Source organism: Polypterus senegalus, chromosome 17 (assembly GCF_016835505.1).
Source record: "Polypterus senegalus isolate Bchr_013 chromosome 17, ASM1683550v1, whole genome shotgun sequence".
Lineage (NCBI taxonomy): Eukaryota > Metazoa > Chordata > Cladistia > Polypteriformes > Polypteridae > Polypterus > Polypterus senegalus.
The window spans coordinates 1227985-1246078 of NC_053170.1; the positions used below are offsets into that span (position 1 = coordinate 1227985).

Sequence of the window (18094 nt, forward strand, 5' to 3'; positions counted from 1 at the left end):
TCCTCTTAGTTCAGTCATACAGGTATATACATCATATAATAAATAATAATATTTATAAAACATAGCCATTTCAGATTATAAAATTAAAAGGAATCATTAAAAACTGTACAAAACTTTGGATATAGCGAGACAGACGGACAGACAGACAGACGGGCTGCTTAGCTTGTGTTCTACGCTGCTGGGCTCCTCGGGATCGGCCTGAACGTTCGGCTCTTTCCAGTTGTCGAGTGTCACGCGCTGCCCGTCCTCCTGGACCCCCCCACCCGTGACTGCTGTGCTCATAGGAAGGATGGTGCCCACCAGACGACACCCCTGAGCCAGTCCATGGGTGCACGCTCGCCATCTGAACGGCGTGTGGGGCAGGGTGGTGGACTGCCAACGAAGGCCCCGAGAAGACTTTGCTGGGAGTGGGGGGCTAACGGAGGAGGGTCACGGTCACTCTGGCTCAGGCCCGTCCTTCACTAGTTAGCAAGGGTCAGTGGGCATCGTGTCTGGTTATACAGTAGGTGGTCGTGAGTAAGTGAGCTGGGCGATGATTTCTAGCTGGCACTGCATCTCTACGCTTTTCCCAGCAAGTGCTACTTGTGACGTCTCGGTGGCCCCCGGGGCGCCGCTACTTGCAGGTGTGCACGTCGTAGACCCTCACGCACTCCTGGCAGCTGACGTAGCAGCACCAGTGGAATATGCAGTGGCACTTCTCCTTGCGCTTCTCAGTCCGCGTGTTGTGGCCTCGGCCGCAGCACAGCAGGTCGCAGCCCTCGATGCCGTGCGAGGTGACGTTGCACGCTCGGTCCCGCGTCCCGAAGGAGCCCGTCTCGGGGTTGGGCTCGCAGAAGTTGGGCGAGCTCTCGTAGTAGACCAGGTCCCGCTCGGTGGGGTGCTTGAAGAAGGCGTACTTGGCCCGCAGGGTCTCCACCCAGCCGCGCGACTCCCGGTGCTTCTCCACCACCATCTCGGAGGCGCTGTCGTACTTGTCTTTGAGGAAATCCCCCAGGATGCGGAAGTCGGGCTGAGCCCACCAGCAGGTCTTCACCTCGCAGCTGCCCGACAGGCCGTGGCATTTGCACTTGAGGTGCATGTGGTCCAGGATGGTCTGCGGAGAGAGGGGGGAGAGAGAGAGATGGGAGCAGCGGCCTCCTTGACCCATCCGCCCCGAGCCCCTTGCGACCCCCTGGCTTATCTCCCTTCTACATGCTCACTGGGAAAGGCGCCGCTCTTGGTGGTCTTACCGTTCGGCCAGCTTCATTGTTGTGACGGTTCATGGCTGAGCGGGCATCTGGACGGTTTTCTCTGGCATCGGCAAACTCGCGGGACACGAGGACCCCAAATTCTGCATCCTCGCTGCAGCCTCCCCACTTCCAGCCCTCACCCGGGGGGCCCTTGTGGTGGGAGTCGCATCCGCACATGGTGGACGTCCCCTCGGCACAGGACCGAGTCACGGCAAAGGCCACTCCGGCAGAAGCGATGGCGTGGACGAAGGCCGACTCCCGTGTCGCTGTGAAGAAAGAGAAACGGGGCCGTTAGCTGAAGACCGCACCGAGGACCCCCGTGCCCTTCAAGGCCTACAGGAACGGCCCACCTCTGCCGCTGCCAGCTTCTTGCAGCGAATCGCACAGTCACAACCTTGGCAGAGATGGAGAGAGCTCGTCAACTGATGGGTGACCCTCAACACGCGGGTTCAAATGCCATCTTGGCTGTACAACCTGCATGGCTTACTGTGCCAATCAAGACACTCGAGGCCCCGTAGTGGCGAGACAAACGAACCAAATCACTGAAATTTGACAAAATCAACTCCCAGATTGAAAAGACGCGTATGACGTGCGACTCCCTGTGACAAAGTGACGGAAAGTAAGAGCCGTGCCACTAGCCTGCCATGAGGACGTCTCTCGGTGTCGCCCTGCTGTGCCCATGGATATCTAGAAGAGTGCAGTAGGCGTTTGGGTTTGTCATGCCAGGGTCGTGCCCAGCTGGCCCACGGGGGACTCTCACGCCACATTCACACACCGAGGTGGGGAGGGTAGTTCTTAGAGCGGACCCCTGTAATTCTAGTCCTCGAGTCAGTAGAACGTTTTACGATGCGTGAAGATCATGGAGCCTCTATCTTCATCTCCAATAAAGAGACAACAAAAAAAACGGCAGGTCCGTTACATTGCCTGTGGAGTTTTAGGGGGAGGCGTGGGCAGCTGTTTCGAGGTGATGACACTGTGGGACGCGCCTACCGCTGGCATCTGTCCAGTGAAGCCGTGGAGAGACGTGTGCCAACGGACCACCGCACAGACTCGGGTGCTGCCCAATCTGATAGCCGCTTCAGTAAAATATTTAAACAGGTAAAAGTGAAGCTTCGACGAATCGTCAACCCGCTTTGGTCCACAGAAACGTTCTGAAGGAGCGGACGGGCAAAAAATACGCATCACCAGTGTTGGAAACGAGCGGCCGATGCAACATCAAGTGTTTTCGTAGCTGCACTCGTCGTGCTGCCCGTCTGAGATGTCGATGTTCACAGTGTGCCGTGCCATGCCATGCCATGCCTCTCTTGTAGGCAGTGGTAAATGTTTTGGAGGTGCCACCTGTGGTGATGACAATACATCTTTGTGATGTGCCATCTTTTCAAACCACGAGGACTCGGTGACCGACTAGTGACTTGTCGTTTTGTTAAGGTGGAAGGCCCGGCTTCCAATTAGGAAAATGGTGGCCTTCCTGGAGCTGATTCTGAGCAACCTGGGCGGGCAGGCTGGTTCTCTGCGGGTTTGCTTTCTTCAGGGTGGCCCACTGAGACGACTGCATTATCAGCGTTGGTAGTCCCGTTTACAGAAGGTGATCTCCTTGTGCGCCATACGTCTCTGGGCCCGTTCAGGCACCTCCACGGACTCTCTCTCTGCACCTTCGTGGGCTCGCGTTCTCAACGCTCGACTTCAGTTGAGTTACAGTCGGCGGATTTCTCTCACACACGCAGCACTTTAGATGACCCCACAAGAATTAGTCGCACGTTGTTAAAGTCGGGCGATCGCGGTGGCCATAAACCTTTGCTCGCGAATAGCAGCCATAAATCTGCGGGAACTAACAGCGGTGTGTAGAACTGGACGGCAAGGAAACGAAGAAGGCGACACGAGCGCAGGTGCCTACCTGGCAGCACACGAGACGGCAGCGGGTCACCCTGTAGTTCCATGTCCAGAGTCCCGGCGAGACGTCACCACTCTCCACCACCAGGATCGACGAGTGTAAATGGGGGCCACCTTGCCTTAAATAAGAGCCTCACCCCGACTTGTGAGGCTGTGCTTGTCAATCTGCGACTCGGAGGTGAAAATGCCAAAGAAGAACAACAGGCCTGCTTACCTAACACGGTGACATGTTGAAAGGTCCTTTCAGTGACGCTGCTCAGCAAGTGAAACAAACAGCAAGTCAAGTTGGGGAGCCTGCACTGGTACAGCGCGTTGCTGTACCCACTACACAATGAAACGACTCAGGATCCCGGTTGGCAACCCCTCAGGCAGACGGACACAAGGTTCAGTCCCACCTTCCGGAAATGACCCTCTATCTGCCACAGCCAGGTGTTATGTGGGCGACCCCTTGGCCTGGTCCAGCCACTCAGGTCCCCAACAATGAGGATCTTGCGAGCCAGATCACCCTCGGGTAATCACGCCACATGGCCGTAGTGCTGTACCCGACGCTCCCTCACATTATTGGGGACTCCATGAGCAACACAAAATCAAACCAACGGGGCACAAGGATCTTCCAGAGAGACGCAGAACTGAAGGAGTCCAGTCTTCGTCTCAGGTCACTGGGTTAGCGTTCGTGATTCACAACCATATAGCAAGACAGGAAGCACCAGGACTCTAAAGACTTGGACCCTCGTCGTTTTGTACAGATTTATGGAGCCTCATGACTCCGATGTCACTCAAACAGCAAGTGTCCTTTAAATTGAAGTGGCGCTGCTGTTTAGTCCATCAGCCACTTCAGGCGGCGCCAGTGTCGCTCTTACTCAAGGAACACAATGCAGTGCCACCTTTTGTATTTCTGACAAATGTGCCTCTGAGGTTTTTCAGGTAAGGATGACAGACATTTTGAGGCGAGGTCAGTCAAGGCGCCCAAGACTGTTCAGATCAGGGGTCGCCAAGTCCGGTCCTGGAGGACCACCGTGGCCGCAGGTTTTCATTCTGACCCTTCTCTTAATGAGTGACCTGCGTTTGCTGCTAATTAACTTCTTTTGAACTCATTTTAATTGACTCGCTCTTGATGACTCAGGCCCCTTAATTAGCAGCCAAACAATAACGAGATACAAAATGAGCCAAAACAACCGGTGCCCATCATACGATATCTGAAAATAAAGGAAGACGAGGGTCTCAGGAATGTCGATCTGCTCTTAGAAAAGAGAAACTCCACAATTACAGAAATGTCTGCTAATGCAGCAACAAGCCACGAAATTAAAGAACGCGTTTCATTAACGACAGGAATTGGCTCCTCATTAGGCAGCTGGTTGGAGTCTGAGGCCCTCACTTAGGTGGTCTTCTGTTGGCCCCCTCACTTCACATTTCATTTCTGTGCCATTTAAGGAAAGAAATGAAAAATTCAGAGGAACGATGAAGAAATTCAGGGGAGCAAATCTTAGAAAAGCAAGTCAATGAAAATGAATTCAAACAAAGTTAATTAGGCCACTAATTTTAAAAAAGGGTTCGAATAAAACCTGCAGCCACGGTGGTTTAGATCAGGGGTCCCCAACTCCAGTCCTGGACGGCCGCCGTGGCTGCAGGTTTTCATTCTGACCCTTTTTTTAAATTAGTGACCTAATTAACTTTGTTTGAATTCATTTTCATTGACTTGCTTTTCTAAGATTTGTTTCCCTGACTTCATTTCTTTCCTTAAGTGGCACACAAACAGAAAATGAAATGTGAAGGGAGGGGGCCAACAGAAGACCACCTAAGTCAGGGCCTCAGACTTAATGAGGCTGTGAGTCTTGTCGTTCATTAACCTCGTTCTTTAATTCCTTGGCGTGTCGCTGCTCTCATTGTTGTCCGACGTTGTGGATTTTCAAGAGCACTGGGGACCTGAGCAGATCAGCATTCCTGAGACCCTCGTCTTTCTTTCTTTTCAGATATCGTATGATGGGCACCGGTTGTTTTGGCTCATTTTGTATCTCGTTATTGTTTGGCTGCTAATTAAGGGGCCTGAGTCTTCAAGAGCGAGTCAATTAAAATGAGTTCAAAAGAAGTTAATTAGCAGCAAACGCAGGTCACTGATTAAGAAAAGGGTGAGAATGAAAAGCTGCAGCCAATGCAGCCCACCAGGACCAGAGTTGGTTTAGAGTGAAATTCTCGCCATCGTCGACACATCTGAACAAGTCTGGCTGCATTCTGCTACACTTGGCCATGCGTGTTTCTTTGCACTGAACGCTGTGTTTCAAGTGGGGTAGCACACGTGACAATGACGACCCCTCTGATTTGGCTGGTGGTGAATGAAAAGAGAAACAGAAAAGGGTTGCGAGTCTTAAAAAGCAAGTCCATGGCGTTGAAGCATGCAAGTCCATTTGCGCCACGGGCCAGTGCAGTCGGCCCTCCAGTACTTGACTTTCACAGCCCAGTATTGGGTAAACGTTGGGAAGGTGGAGGGGCCTTTTTAACAAAAGTGACAGGGGATGTTGCTGCTGCTGCTGCTGCGTATGGTTTGTGTGCTCGTTCTGCTCGTGCCCCTCACTCTTGCCCGGTGGCGTTGGCTTTTCTCAGCCCACCTCTCTTTACATTCACATGCGTCTGGCTTTAAAAATGCGAGTCTTATTTTGAAAGTCTCCCTTTTAATCTCGCTGCCTCGTTTCGTAACATCAGCCGGGGCGAAGATATCCTCACAGAGTGACCTGCCCTGGCGGCGACAGTTTACCAAGCGCTGGCCCCTGCAGGCTTCTGACACGGTGCAAAGCTGGCTGTCATCCCAGTGTTCCTCGACCCGGCTACCTGCTGGGATCATGAATCTGCCATTGTTCCCCTCGTGTCACACTGTATTACCCACACAAAGAGCCTAGGCCTAGCGTGCTGGTGCAGCCTGAGTCTGGCCAGAGCTGGCATTCCCTGTTGCCCCCCTCGTAGCAACAGGACCCTTCTGAATCCCAGCCTCCTCCCCCTCCCCGCTCAGCCGCCTTCCAAGATGACGGGTAAGGTCGGGAGATCCCTTTTCAGCCCGTTTTCTTGTCAGCATCGAAAGGGCGTGTGAATGAAGGCGCCGTGGCAGTGAGACTGTTTAGGATGGCTCCCCCTGGCCCTCGCTCACAGTAGGGGTGTGAGCCGAGTCCGAGGACCCTTTCTTATTCCTGATAATCTCATTTGGGCTTTTTTGAAAGTTTTTAACAAGGGAGGCTCACAGTGCAGCTCTTGCCCTGCTCTCTGTGTCACTGCAGCTAATTACTTTTCTATTAGAACTTTTCCTGTAGGGGGATTTGGAGATCCGGCTGCTAATGCGCAAGGCTAATAATGGCTGCGCTTTTCCTTTTTCTTCCTTCTAAATGACCTAAAGCACAGCGGAGGCCACAAATATTGCACTGCCTTTTTCGTTTCTTTTTTTAAAGAGTGCTTAGTGAACGCGTTAAATGAAGAAAGAGGGAGATTTGCTGCGTCGCTCACTAACTGCCTGGGGTCTGGGCAATCTCGTGTTGCCTCTAGTTACAGGCTAAGAATTGAAAAGCAACTGGTGGCCTGTATGTCCCCTGCTTGCTTTGGCTTGGGAGTGTTGCAAGGAATATCGCATAAATGATAATAAGAATTTCGGACACAAGAGCAGTCGGCGTAGGGAGAAGCAAAGACCTTTTTTTCCATTGTGTGAGCACACGCAGGGTGCCAGCACCTTTATTCGTGTTATGAAGAATGGCATGCTTGGGAATGTCGAGGAGGCGCAGGACTAGAAGTGAAGCTGCCCTTTCAGGATTTTGTGTCCCTTCAGGCTTTTGTCTCTATTGTGCTTTTTAATAAAAACTATATTATTTAGTCCCATCTTGTAGCCTGAAAACCCAAATCACTTAACACGTACAATAAAACCTTAGAGCACTAAATTACATTTGCCCTCACCCAGGGAGCAACGAGAGGGATTTGCAGCTGTAGCCTGGTCCTTGGCGTCAGAGGGAACTTTTAAAGGGCACCATAACTGGCCTTGAGGAGCGTCATCGGCGGGTTTCTGTTCCCAGGTAAGTGGCACTGAGAATTAAGGGAGAGCAAATAGGAGTAATGACGACGGTCAGAGGAAACCTGCTGAGAATGGCAGCCTTTCTCCTTCAGTCACCCCACAAGTAGGAGGGGGTCACATACCTCCCAAAATATGGAAGAAGTTCTGTAGGCCGGTAAGCTGGGACTCTGAAACGGACGTTTGCAGATTCCTCCTGTAAGGATAATCCGGACGAGGGTTTGAGGATTAGCAGCCCTCTGAGGTAGGGTGCAGTACAAAATATTGTATATCTTAAAAGACTGCCATTATTTATTGTGTGGCATCGACGAGGGATGGCAGGGTGGCATGATGGGTTTGAATACTAACCCGGCCACTGTCTCTGTGGTGGTTCCGCCACATCCCAAAGTTTCTCCTGCCCAGTTCTGATTTTTAGTCACGTCAAGCAGTATAAGGACACGTGGACCTCAATGATGATTTCACAGAAAGCGGCCATCAGACATCATTTCAATGTTACTTTGTGTTTCATATTGGACAAACAAGAGTTGTCTGTTTATGCTTAAAATGAGAAATGATAAAAGACAAATTGACTTAATGGACAACACTTAATGGAGGTGAAGAGTAATGAAGCCATCTAAGCAGACATTTACTGCTGACAAGCTCACGGGAAGTTGCGGCCTACGATGGCAGCATACGTGTTGAGGTGTCTTTGGGTATCCACATAGAGTGCTGTGATTTTTCATATCTGCAGAGACACAGAAAAATGAAACGGGCACAAACGGATACTCTTGTCACCGCATTGTCATCATCAACACACTATTGTTGCAAACATTTCAGTCCAATGTCTGTGTAAGCATAAACTGTCAGAAAAAAGATCTGATAGAAAAATCAGAAGGGAGGCATTGGTCCCTGCGTGTTGGAGTGTATGGATGTGGGTTCGAGCGCTAAATCAAGTCAAAGCTGTTGTCAGGGGGTGCCGAGGCTCCTCACGACCACGGAACAGAAAAGGAGTGAATGGCTTTACGGCTCTTTTCTGAGTGACTGGCGTCCTCACCTGGACAAGACTGCCGTGTGTCCATTGTCTGCAGTGGAAGGATCTGTCTCGATCCCTGCGCTTCCTCCTTTGTTGATTTAGTGATTGAACTGACTGGTACAGTTTTGCTGAACCCAAAAATGTTTTACCCGGTGCTGTGCACCCCTGACACAAATCAAACAGCAAGACCCTCCTCTCGTCTGCTGCCTTTTTTTTTTTTTGGCAAATTGCAGAATTACACAGGTGGAACACCCAGAAATACTGAGGGGGTCGGTGACCTTTAGCGATGATTGCTATGGCTTGAACAAAGCGCACATTGACGCTCCCATCACTGCTGCCTGAGGTTCGGAGTCATGGGGAGGACTGACACAGCTAAGTCATGGGGGGAGACAAGCTTGATTGCTCTCTCCAGCCAACAACTTCAAGCTGAAGGATATGTTCATGTTAAATAAATGAAGACTATGGGAGGTTAAAAGTATAAAGGGCGGATTGTGAAGGTTTCTGCAGAGCCCATGGAGAGACAGAAGTCTCACATAATCGGCACAGCCCTCACTGCATGACTACAAGAAGAAATGGGATCTGAAGGTACAACCCTTGCCTGTCCGTACCTTTGTCAAGCACTGGGCCGAAGATGGCCAAGTTGTCCTCCACTGTGGTACAGTTCCATCGGCGACCCCGGAACTGGTGCTGGCACTCTTGGATTCCCAGTTTAATGCCCTCTGCCACACTGGGCATGATTTCAATGTAGTTTCGGCAGAATCGTAGCTGCTTTGGTACCAGGCCTGGAATGGATCCACAGAGAATGGGCTGAGTGCCTAGGGAAGAATACTGCTGCCCTAGGGCTAGAGACCTAGAGGAGGCAAAAAGACAGAAAAAAAGAACATGAGACCCGATGTGCCAATCCTGAAGCCACCCAACTCCATGGCAGATACATTTCATTGGATAAATTCATTGAGCTTCAACACAAAATTCAAAAGCTAATCTTGTGACCCCTGGGACCAAATGCGCTCAGTCAGCTCTAGCAGTGAAAATGATTTTTTTATTATTATACTAGTTGCCAGTCGCTTGCATTCAGCAGGCATTGAGGTTTGTTTAATCACCAACATCACTCTTGAGAATCGCCACATGACAGGATTTTAATAGTGGAGTTCTAGCTGGGGCTGCATTATGAATTTCCTAGAATCGCACTCAGGATGCTTGCAGACCCGACGCTGATTAGCATGCATGTCCCTGTGGGGTGGACGGGTCACAAATTGACCTTACCTGTTATGTGTTTCCATTTTTAAGTTGAATTTCAGAAATGTTTATATTTTGTAGCTTACAGATTTCCTTTAATATCCCCAGTACTCTCCTAAGGGGAAATATTTTGAATTTTCTGTAACTGAACAGGGATCAGTGGAATGAGTGAAAACACCATCAGAAAGCTCGTAAATCACAGATCTACAACTCGTTGGTATTTCGCTTTGATATCATCAAGGGTTTCCCAGCACAGTGGCTGACATCTTTCACAGTGAATTTCTAATGGAGAAAAACAACCCTGCACTACGCCTGACTTTGAGTCAAGCGGAGATCTTCTCAGATCTCTCTCATTTCTTACTAAATACAATGCTAAATAAAAAAGATCACCAACCTCAAAGAGACTCGCCATCTGGCAAGGCTGGCACACCTTCGAAAGCCAATTCAGTTTGTCTCAAGTTTATCTTATTGGAAGATATTTTGAATTTTCTGGCATCAAACCCTGGTAAGCCCATGTGGTTCATCTTACCATGGCACAATTCTCTAAACAGCATACCTTTTTAGGTGAGGGTTTCATTCAAATATCTACAATAGTTTAAAATAGTGATGCCTTTCGAAATTGTTTTTAATACTGTGCTTACGGGAGATTTCTTGCCACGTGATGTCAACACGTGCTGTCACCACTTTGACGATGAATTTGACCATCAGGTTATGTGGCTTTGTGTAAATCGGCTCATCCCTCAGTGACTTTTAAAATCTGCTTCAATGCCCTTCTTGTGGAAGATTCCGGAGTCAAGCCTAGAAATGGAACATGGAAACTGGGACTTTTTACGGTGGCCTTCACAATTCTTTGAAGTCGGCCATTTGGCAGATGTCTGGATCTTCCTCTATAAATCCTCAAGTTAGAAACAAGAATATAAAACAGGTAGTCAGTGTCGGGTTCTGACCCTGCCATGCCCTGCTGCTCAGTTAGGGGGGCGGGTCTGCTGTGCCCGAGTTGAGCCCGCATGGCACCGCTCTGCTCACAGTCCTTATGTTGTTCTTCCTTCTAATATGTGTGCTAAAATACAACTAAAGAGGTGGGCCCAGTGCAGAGAGCCGCTGTCTTACAAATCCCTCACCTGGCCAATGTCAGTTATGGGATGGACTTTGCATCTCCTGATTGCACTCCAGGCCTAGTGGGCTGCAGGTTTTCATTCTCACTCTTTCCCTAATCAGTTTTCACTGCTAATTAAATCCCTTTATTTTAATAGTCCTGTTTTTAAGGATTGAGTCCTCTGAATTCACTCTTTCCATCAATAAATGGTAGGCAAACAGAAATGAGCTGACAGATGACAATCTAGATTAGGGCTTCAAACTCCAACCGATTCTTGCTGTTAATTAAAGCCGCTATTTAATTCCATGGCTTGTTGCTGCTCTCATTCTGCTACAGCAGACGTTTCCAGAACTGCTGATTTTCTGTTTTTTCTAAGACCACCGTCATAATGTTTAGGTGACCACAGAGATCAACCTTACCGACACCCTCACCTTTCTTTATTTTCACATATTGTGTGATGGGCCACAGGTGAGCTGGTCGTCATCCTGTAAAGCACTTTGAGCTCCACCATTTGTATGACAATGTGCCACAGAAATCAATGTTGCTGTTTAAGTTGAAAATATCAAATTGAACAATTGAGATTAACAAGTTCAAAGGATACATTCAAAGTCTGAGTAAAGTACGGGCTCTTAATCCAAAAACTGCCTTTGGAATAATCAGCAGCCTTGGATTTTTCTAACTGCATGGCTATAAAACTGAAAAGCACTCCGTAATATGGTGGTCTCCGCAGATATTAGCATTTATTAAATAAAAAAAAAACTAGAGCAAAAGAAGTGAATTAGCGGCCAAACCTGCTCACTAATGGAGAAGATGGTTAGAATGAAAACCGGCAGCGTCTGCGGCCCACCAGGCCTGAAGTGCCACACGCCTCCCTTATTGCGTCTACTTGGGTCCTGCTAGCAGATCTCCAGAGAAGTGAACGACTGGCGCCCAGTCCCGGGGGTCTCCTGCCTCTCAGTCTCCCGTTCCACTTGGCAATATAAAATGCAATTACATTTCGAGCTTAATGTTCAATACTGAGAGCCCGAATTCATAGCGACGTTCGGCTGTGGTCACAAAGAAGGCGGCGGCGTACAAAATGATGTGCTCGGGTGTTTATAAGCCGGAGTTTTAAGGCGCAGATAGTCAGCACAACACAGAGACTTGCGATAGCGTGCCATTTGGCGCTGAGGACACGGAGACGGACCGTCGTTTCAGCAGCCATTCCGTGGTGTCCGCTGCCGTTCCGAAGCGCGAACCCCGCTGCGCTCCACGCTCTGTACGGTCTGTGTTCCCGCGCGCGGGTCGCGTAGCTCGCCGACAGCATTCAGTTCCCGCGCGCGGTAGACGCTCGCCCCTCCCACAAGCTGAGCGCACCTCGGCCGGCAGACGCGCCTGTTTACGTCGAAGGGGACGCGCGGCTTCGGCGACAATTCGACACTACGAGGTAAAAGATGAACGTTCGGAATCGGGGTGAGGCTCGTTGTCGCGGATATAAAACAGAAATACGAAAGGCTGCAAACACGGGAAAGTCGAGACGGCCCTTTCGTTATGCATGTTATGTATTAAGTAAGAGGGGTAGGAAACTTTTTAAATTAATTAGTTTGTGGCAGAAGGGCTTGTTATGTGTGTGTGTGTTTTTAACATAACTGTCATAACTGAGTCAACGTCTCAAAGTTTAATGCAGAAAGTAATAAGGAAATTAAACATGATTCACGGAAGTCAGACATTTAATAAGAGTGTTTCTCACTGAACATTTTATATTAGCACTGGCCACAGCACCTGTCAAAGACCGAATACAATTTAAAATATTTGCTCCCTCTCACCCAATCTGTATGCCTAGTGTTGGTCGTACACCTTCCTCCATGATCTACGTGTGGCTTGGCTGGCACTTCCTCTCTCAAGATGACTCCCGTCAGAGATGGTCAGTCCATTAGAAACCGCAGGCGGTCACCCTGGGTGCAATTATGTTAAGGGACGCGTGTTCTGGAATGTCCCACCGTCACCCCCAAGGGGTAACTCGAGAAGTACATGATGGGGTCACTGAGGGGGACCAACCACCACGTCCAAAAATATTAAATGGGCACACGCTGTGGACTCCACCTGGGGCTCCATTTAGGCTTCAACCAGCACTGGCTCCCATAAAGCCAGCTGCTTCTCAGACTCTGGCCTGCCTTTAGACCAGGGGTCCTCAATCACAGTCCTGGAGGGCCGCAGATTTTCATTCTAACCATCTTCTTCATTAGTGACCAGTTTTTGCTGCTAATTAAGTTTTAATTGACGCGACTCAGGCCTCTTAGTTTGTCTATTTTTTACTTAATTAGCAGCCAAAAAATAACGAGACACAAAATGAGCCGCCACATGACCAGCTCACCTGTGCCCATCACACAACATCTGAAAATAAAGGAAGGTGATGGTCTCGATAAGGTTGATCTCTCAGGTCACCCAAACATTTTGACGATGTTTTTTAGTAAAAACAGAAAATCAACATGTTTGGAAATGTCTGCTGTGGCAGAATGAGAACAGCAACAAGCCATGCAATTAAATAATGGGCTTAATTACCAGAAATAATCAGCTTCTCATTAAGAGATTGGTTGGAGTGAAATTGGGTGGAGCTTGAAATGCCAGTGTAGCTCGTTTCACGTCTCATTTCTGTTTGGCTGTTATTTAATGAAGAAAGGAATCAATTCAGAGGACTGAATCCTTAAAAACGGGGCCATTAAAATGAAGGGAAAAGTTAAGAGTTAATTAGCAGTGAAAACGGGTCACTGATTAGGAAAAGGGTTAGAATAAAAACCTGTAACGACGAGTTCGACACTCCTGCTTTAGACCATACCGATGGTAGACAGGACATTTGTATTCTGTGTCAGCATTCCTCCTATGACTTTCCTCGGTATCCTCATGTGTTTCAGCCACCCTTGTCCAGCACTTCCTGTGTTAATGCTGTTTGATTGAAGTACCACAGCATAACCGACCAATCAGATTTCCTGGAGGGACTGGACACACACACACACAGACAGACAGACAGACATTAACGTTTTATTGTATAGATTCTTTAGCTGTTCTAGTTTGTCTCCGGCACATTTCTGATGTTCTCCATCCTTTGCTAGCTTGGCTTGTACTGGAGAACCATCCTTGAATGTGTTGAAGGGGCCTGGTGGTTGATGGTTTTGAGGTTCAATGTGGCTAACAGCCCCCAAACTCATCACATCTGTATTAACGTCAAGTTCATCATCATTAGCAGAGTGATTGTGATAGACACTGAACATTCATTTTCATTTTGTTAACTTTATGTCTTTCACTGAAATTTACAAGCCTGTCCATGTCGTTGTGAGGGTCCCAGGCGTGTCACTACTCCATCTACGTGGGCCTCACAAATAGGAAGTTCGATGATTTAAAGCCGATGATTGCGGGTGCTTTTCAGTATACATAGGCAGGCCAGGTGGTCTGAAAAGATTGCATTTAAGGAAGACAAGTTTGGTGGTCCGGTGTTTCTACAACTTACTTTTTCATTTTGGTGCCAGGGAGTAGTGATGTGTTTCATGTTGATTAGAAAATCACCATACTTCTGACAATAAGGACCCTTATAAGCTTATACAAATCTTTGGAGGGGCTTGAGTTGATCGGCATATCATCACCTACTGTCTTACCTGAAAACAGGCCCTCAAACTAAATAGATTTTATTTATTCACTGCTTTTGGTTTAAAACACGTGTCTTATTCATTCTTCCTGATGTATTTCTTGCTTTTCTTTCACAGATGTTCTCACGTTGTGGCTGACTTATGGCTTTGTTCTCCGTGTTTGGCCTAAGCCACAGGAGGCCATGCCCCAGTCTGGCGGCTGTGCTGCGTCTTTAGTGAACAGGTAACTCTAAACACAACATGAAGTGTAGGTGACCTCTTGAGATGGAAGAGTTTTATTTCTGTTGTTACCGCTTTGTATATTATACTCTTTACTGCAGCTTATTCCGGGGGAGTGAATTAAAATGTTCTGTTAACGACTGTGAAGCTGAAAACATGTCATTCAAGTGCTGCGACCTTATATAATATCATAACGAATCAGAACCTTAGAACAATCTCGACAAGAACAGTCCACTCTGTCCAACAGAGCTCACCAGTCCTGTCCATTCTTTCAAAATAACGTCAAGTCGAGTTGTGAGGGTCCCTAAAGTCTGCCCGTCCACCACACTACTTTGTGTCTGTGGTTCTTTGTGTCTGCGATGGGTTGGCACCCTGCCCAGGATTGGTTCCTGCCTTGTGCCCTGTGTTGGCTGGGATTGGCTCCGGCAGACCCCCGTGACCCTGTGTTTGGATTCAGCGGGTTGGGAAATGGATGTATGGATGGATGGGTTCTTTGTGTGAAATTCACCCTTAACAAGTTTCCAACTGTACTGAACTCTTTTTAAAGTCACAGCCTCGATCTGTTGGACTAATTCCCTTCTCATTAATTTCTCCTCTTAATCTCCGTTTGCTTAAAATGCATTCTGTTGTCATCACAATTTGATTCTCTGGTATATTCAGGTTAACACATGCATGTTTCCTGTCAGTATTTTCATGTACCGAGCAAATGTTTGTTTGATTTTCTTTAAATCTGTCACAGAAAGTTTCTAAATATGTCTTCGCTGTGCCTTTAGATTGCTGCATCTCGCTAGTTAAACTTGCTTCTAAGTGTAGAAAGAAAATGGAGTGCTAATACTGTGTTCTAGTTCGTCATGTATTGACAGGACAAGTACACTGAAGGGAAGCTTGTCTTGACAGCGTCCTTTGAGAAAATGTTCATTTCATATACAATCTACAAGCCATCGGCCTTGTAAAGATACAGTAGCTGCTCACAGTTACTCTTCTACTGATTTTGTGTGTCAGCTCAACACATTTCAAAATGCCTGTGCAAAAATGACGATCACATTGACCTACTACTACAGTGTTTGGGCCCAAGGAGTTTATCATCAAAAGCTGAGTGCAGCTTTAAAGTAGGTGAGCCCCTATTGTGGTTCTTTAAAGGGTAACTTTTACTATGCATCTTTGTTTAATGAGAACCTTTATCTACTTTTCTAAAAGAACAGATTTATACTTATAAATAGTGTGAATTATTGTGTAGCGTGACAACATTTCTCAAATGGCTTACATGTAAAAGTGAGTGGAGCCTTTCATTGAGTGCGCTGCTATGACAGAAGTCACATGCGTCCTCTAGTTGCTAATCAGTCTCCGGCGTCTGCTTTGAGGATATTTGTGCTCAGTCTTTCTTACTCGGCCACTTTTAATCTGTTTGCTGCTGTACAAACGATCCCCCTGAAGTCCTGTTAGAGATTCGGGCGTTGACTCTGCAATTCCAAAACGTCACGTTTGCTGCTCTCATTCGTTATCTTTGGTAGATTTGCTGTCATGATAGGTCCATTATTTTACTTTTCTTCAGTCAGTAAATTCACCAAAGAGACAGTAATTGTGCAGTAAAATTTTCAGACCCCCATGGAGGACATCTAAACTAACATCTTGGCTTGCTGAGCTAAAATGACATTCTTTTAGCCCAAGTGGCTTTACTTTAGTGAACAGATTCTCACTTGAACTCATCTCATCGCTGTATATGGAGGCAGGTGACGCAGTAGGAGTCAATGTGGCTGCTTCACTGACTCCGTGTCTGGGGTCACAGCCTGACTATTTCTGTGTTGCTAGAAGGTGCATAAATGAATTAGGGTCATATGTAAAGTGGGCAAATACTGCTAAATGATTTCAGCCAATTACAAATTGTAACGTCATTTTTTGCATAGCACGTGTCACTCCTTAGCTTGTGGTGTCTGTAGTGTAGTCAGATTTTTTTGTGCGGGAGACGGCCCTTCAGTGCCCTTCAGTCGGCTCTTTCATCCATTGTGCCCAGTACTGCTGAGAGAAGCGCCAGGCCCGGAGTAGGACTGAGAATGTCGTGTTCCATGTTTGGTCCATCGTCAAACTACCTAGGATTGTGGAATCTGGGATGCTTTAAAAAATGTATATGAATGTAAACACATATATGCATATGGGACATACTGCACTGCATTAAAAAAAGAAACACTGCAGGTGCTTTTCAGTTTTCTTTAATTTCTCCAAAGATATGTGTTTGTATTTTCATTGTGTATCACTTTGTATTGTGTGTTGTTGGCAGTATTTGTGATTAGTGTATGCTGTGTCTGGGTAATAAGTAGAAGTGTGTTTTCTAGGAAGATGTGAAACAGAAGCTGTGTTTGCATATACCTGTAAATGGCTTCAATACGTGACAGTAGACCAAGCATTCCTTTCTGGGCCATTTTCTGAAGTTTAAGTAATTGTTTTGATCTGATAAACCTGTTTTATTTTTTTTTAATAAATGCTAAAATCTGCAGAGACCACCATATTACAGAGTGCTTCTCAGTTTCATAGCCACGCAGGTAGAAAAATCCAAGGCTGCTGATTATTCCAAAGGCAATTTTTGGATCAAGAGCCCGCACTTTACTCAGACTTTGAATGTATTCTTTGAACTTGTCAATGTCAGTTATATCTTCAATTTAAACAACATCAACACCATGTATTTCTATTGCACATTTTCATACAAATGATGAGCTCAAAGTGCTTTACAGGGTGGAGAAAGAGAAACAAGACAAAATATAAAAAATAAAATGAGGCAATACTAATTAATATAGAATAAAAGTAAGGTCTGATGGCCAGGGAGGACAGAAAACACACCAAAAAAAAAAAACTGGAGATAAACACAAAATCTGTAATCAATTAATGAATTATTCTGTAATGAATGTATCTGCATGACGTATTTTTATCATTTGCAATTTGTTTGCCTGAGTAAAAATGCATAAACCTTCAGATTTGTCTTTACTGAGTTATGCACTTTCAAAGGTGAAATTATTTCATTACGCCACTAATGTAGAAATGTTCTAAATGTTGTTATCGATAGCTCTCAGATGAATCGCAGGCTAAGCTTTTTTTTTTTCTAGGTTTGGACAACAGGGCCAGTATGGAAGGCACTTGTTTCTTTTACATTCGCTGCTGTCTTAATTGCCTATCATGTAAGCCTTTCTTTGATGGCGATGTTAGATACCGTATTTCATCCTTCTCAATTTCTTTCAAAGCATATGTTTCACATGCGGCAATGGATCAGACACTGAGCCCTGCAGGTGCAAAGACGTCATCCCATAGCTCCCTGGCTGATGTAGGACTTTTGTATTTTTTCATAGCGGCTGATCTTTGCTGATGTCCCACTCAAAGCAAGTCTGGGGCGCAAGTGTTTTTGCTTGGCATTCTCCTCCATTGCAGTTCGACGGCCTGTTTTCACATTTTAACACACTTTGTATTTTTTACATCTTTTAGTTTCTTGAAGGCACTACAGTGGTGTTTGAGATTTCTTCCATTCAATAAGCAAGAATTACAACCCAAGGTATTTCTGTTCTTTTTAAATGTTTATATAAATAAAGTTTATTTAATCTAATCTAATATTACAGATTTTACCTTGTGTGTTTTTTTTTGGTAATCTTGTTAGACAGCAAATGTTACATTTTTTGGGTACTTGAAAGCTTAATGTGTGTCTCTTCTGTCGATAAGAAACATTACCAGAATTATCTACCTCAGAGCTAAGGTCTTTCATTCTTTGGTTCT

At 46.6% G+C, this 18094-nt stretch overlaps 1 protein-coding gene across 1 annotated transcript in view; it reads right to left on the minus strand.

Annotated features, from left to right (window-relative positions):
• Positions 1-13: 13 nt before the first annotated feature.
• wnt3 (wingless-type MMTV integration site family, member 3) overlaps positions 14-18094 on the minus strand; it is a 39575-nt gene continuing 21494 nt past the window's right edge. The window contains exons 2-4 of the mRNA XM_039740877.1: positions 8779-9020; positions 1230-1495; positions 14-1093 (exon numbers count right to left, since the gene is read on the minus strand). Of these exons, the coding sequence (XP_039596811.1) occupies positions 614-1093; positions 1230-1495; positions 8779-9020 (988 nt within the window). The 3' untranslated portion in view covers positions 14-613. The remainder of the gene's footprint in view (positions 1094-1229; positions 1496-8778; positions 9021-18094) is intronic.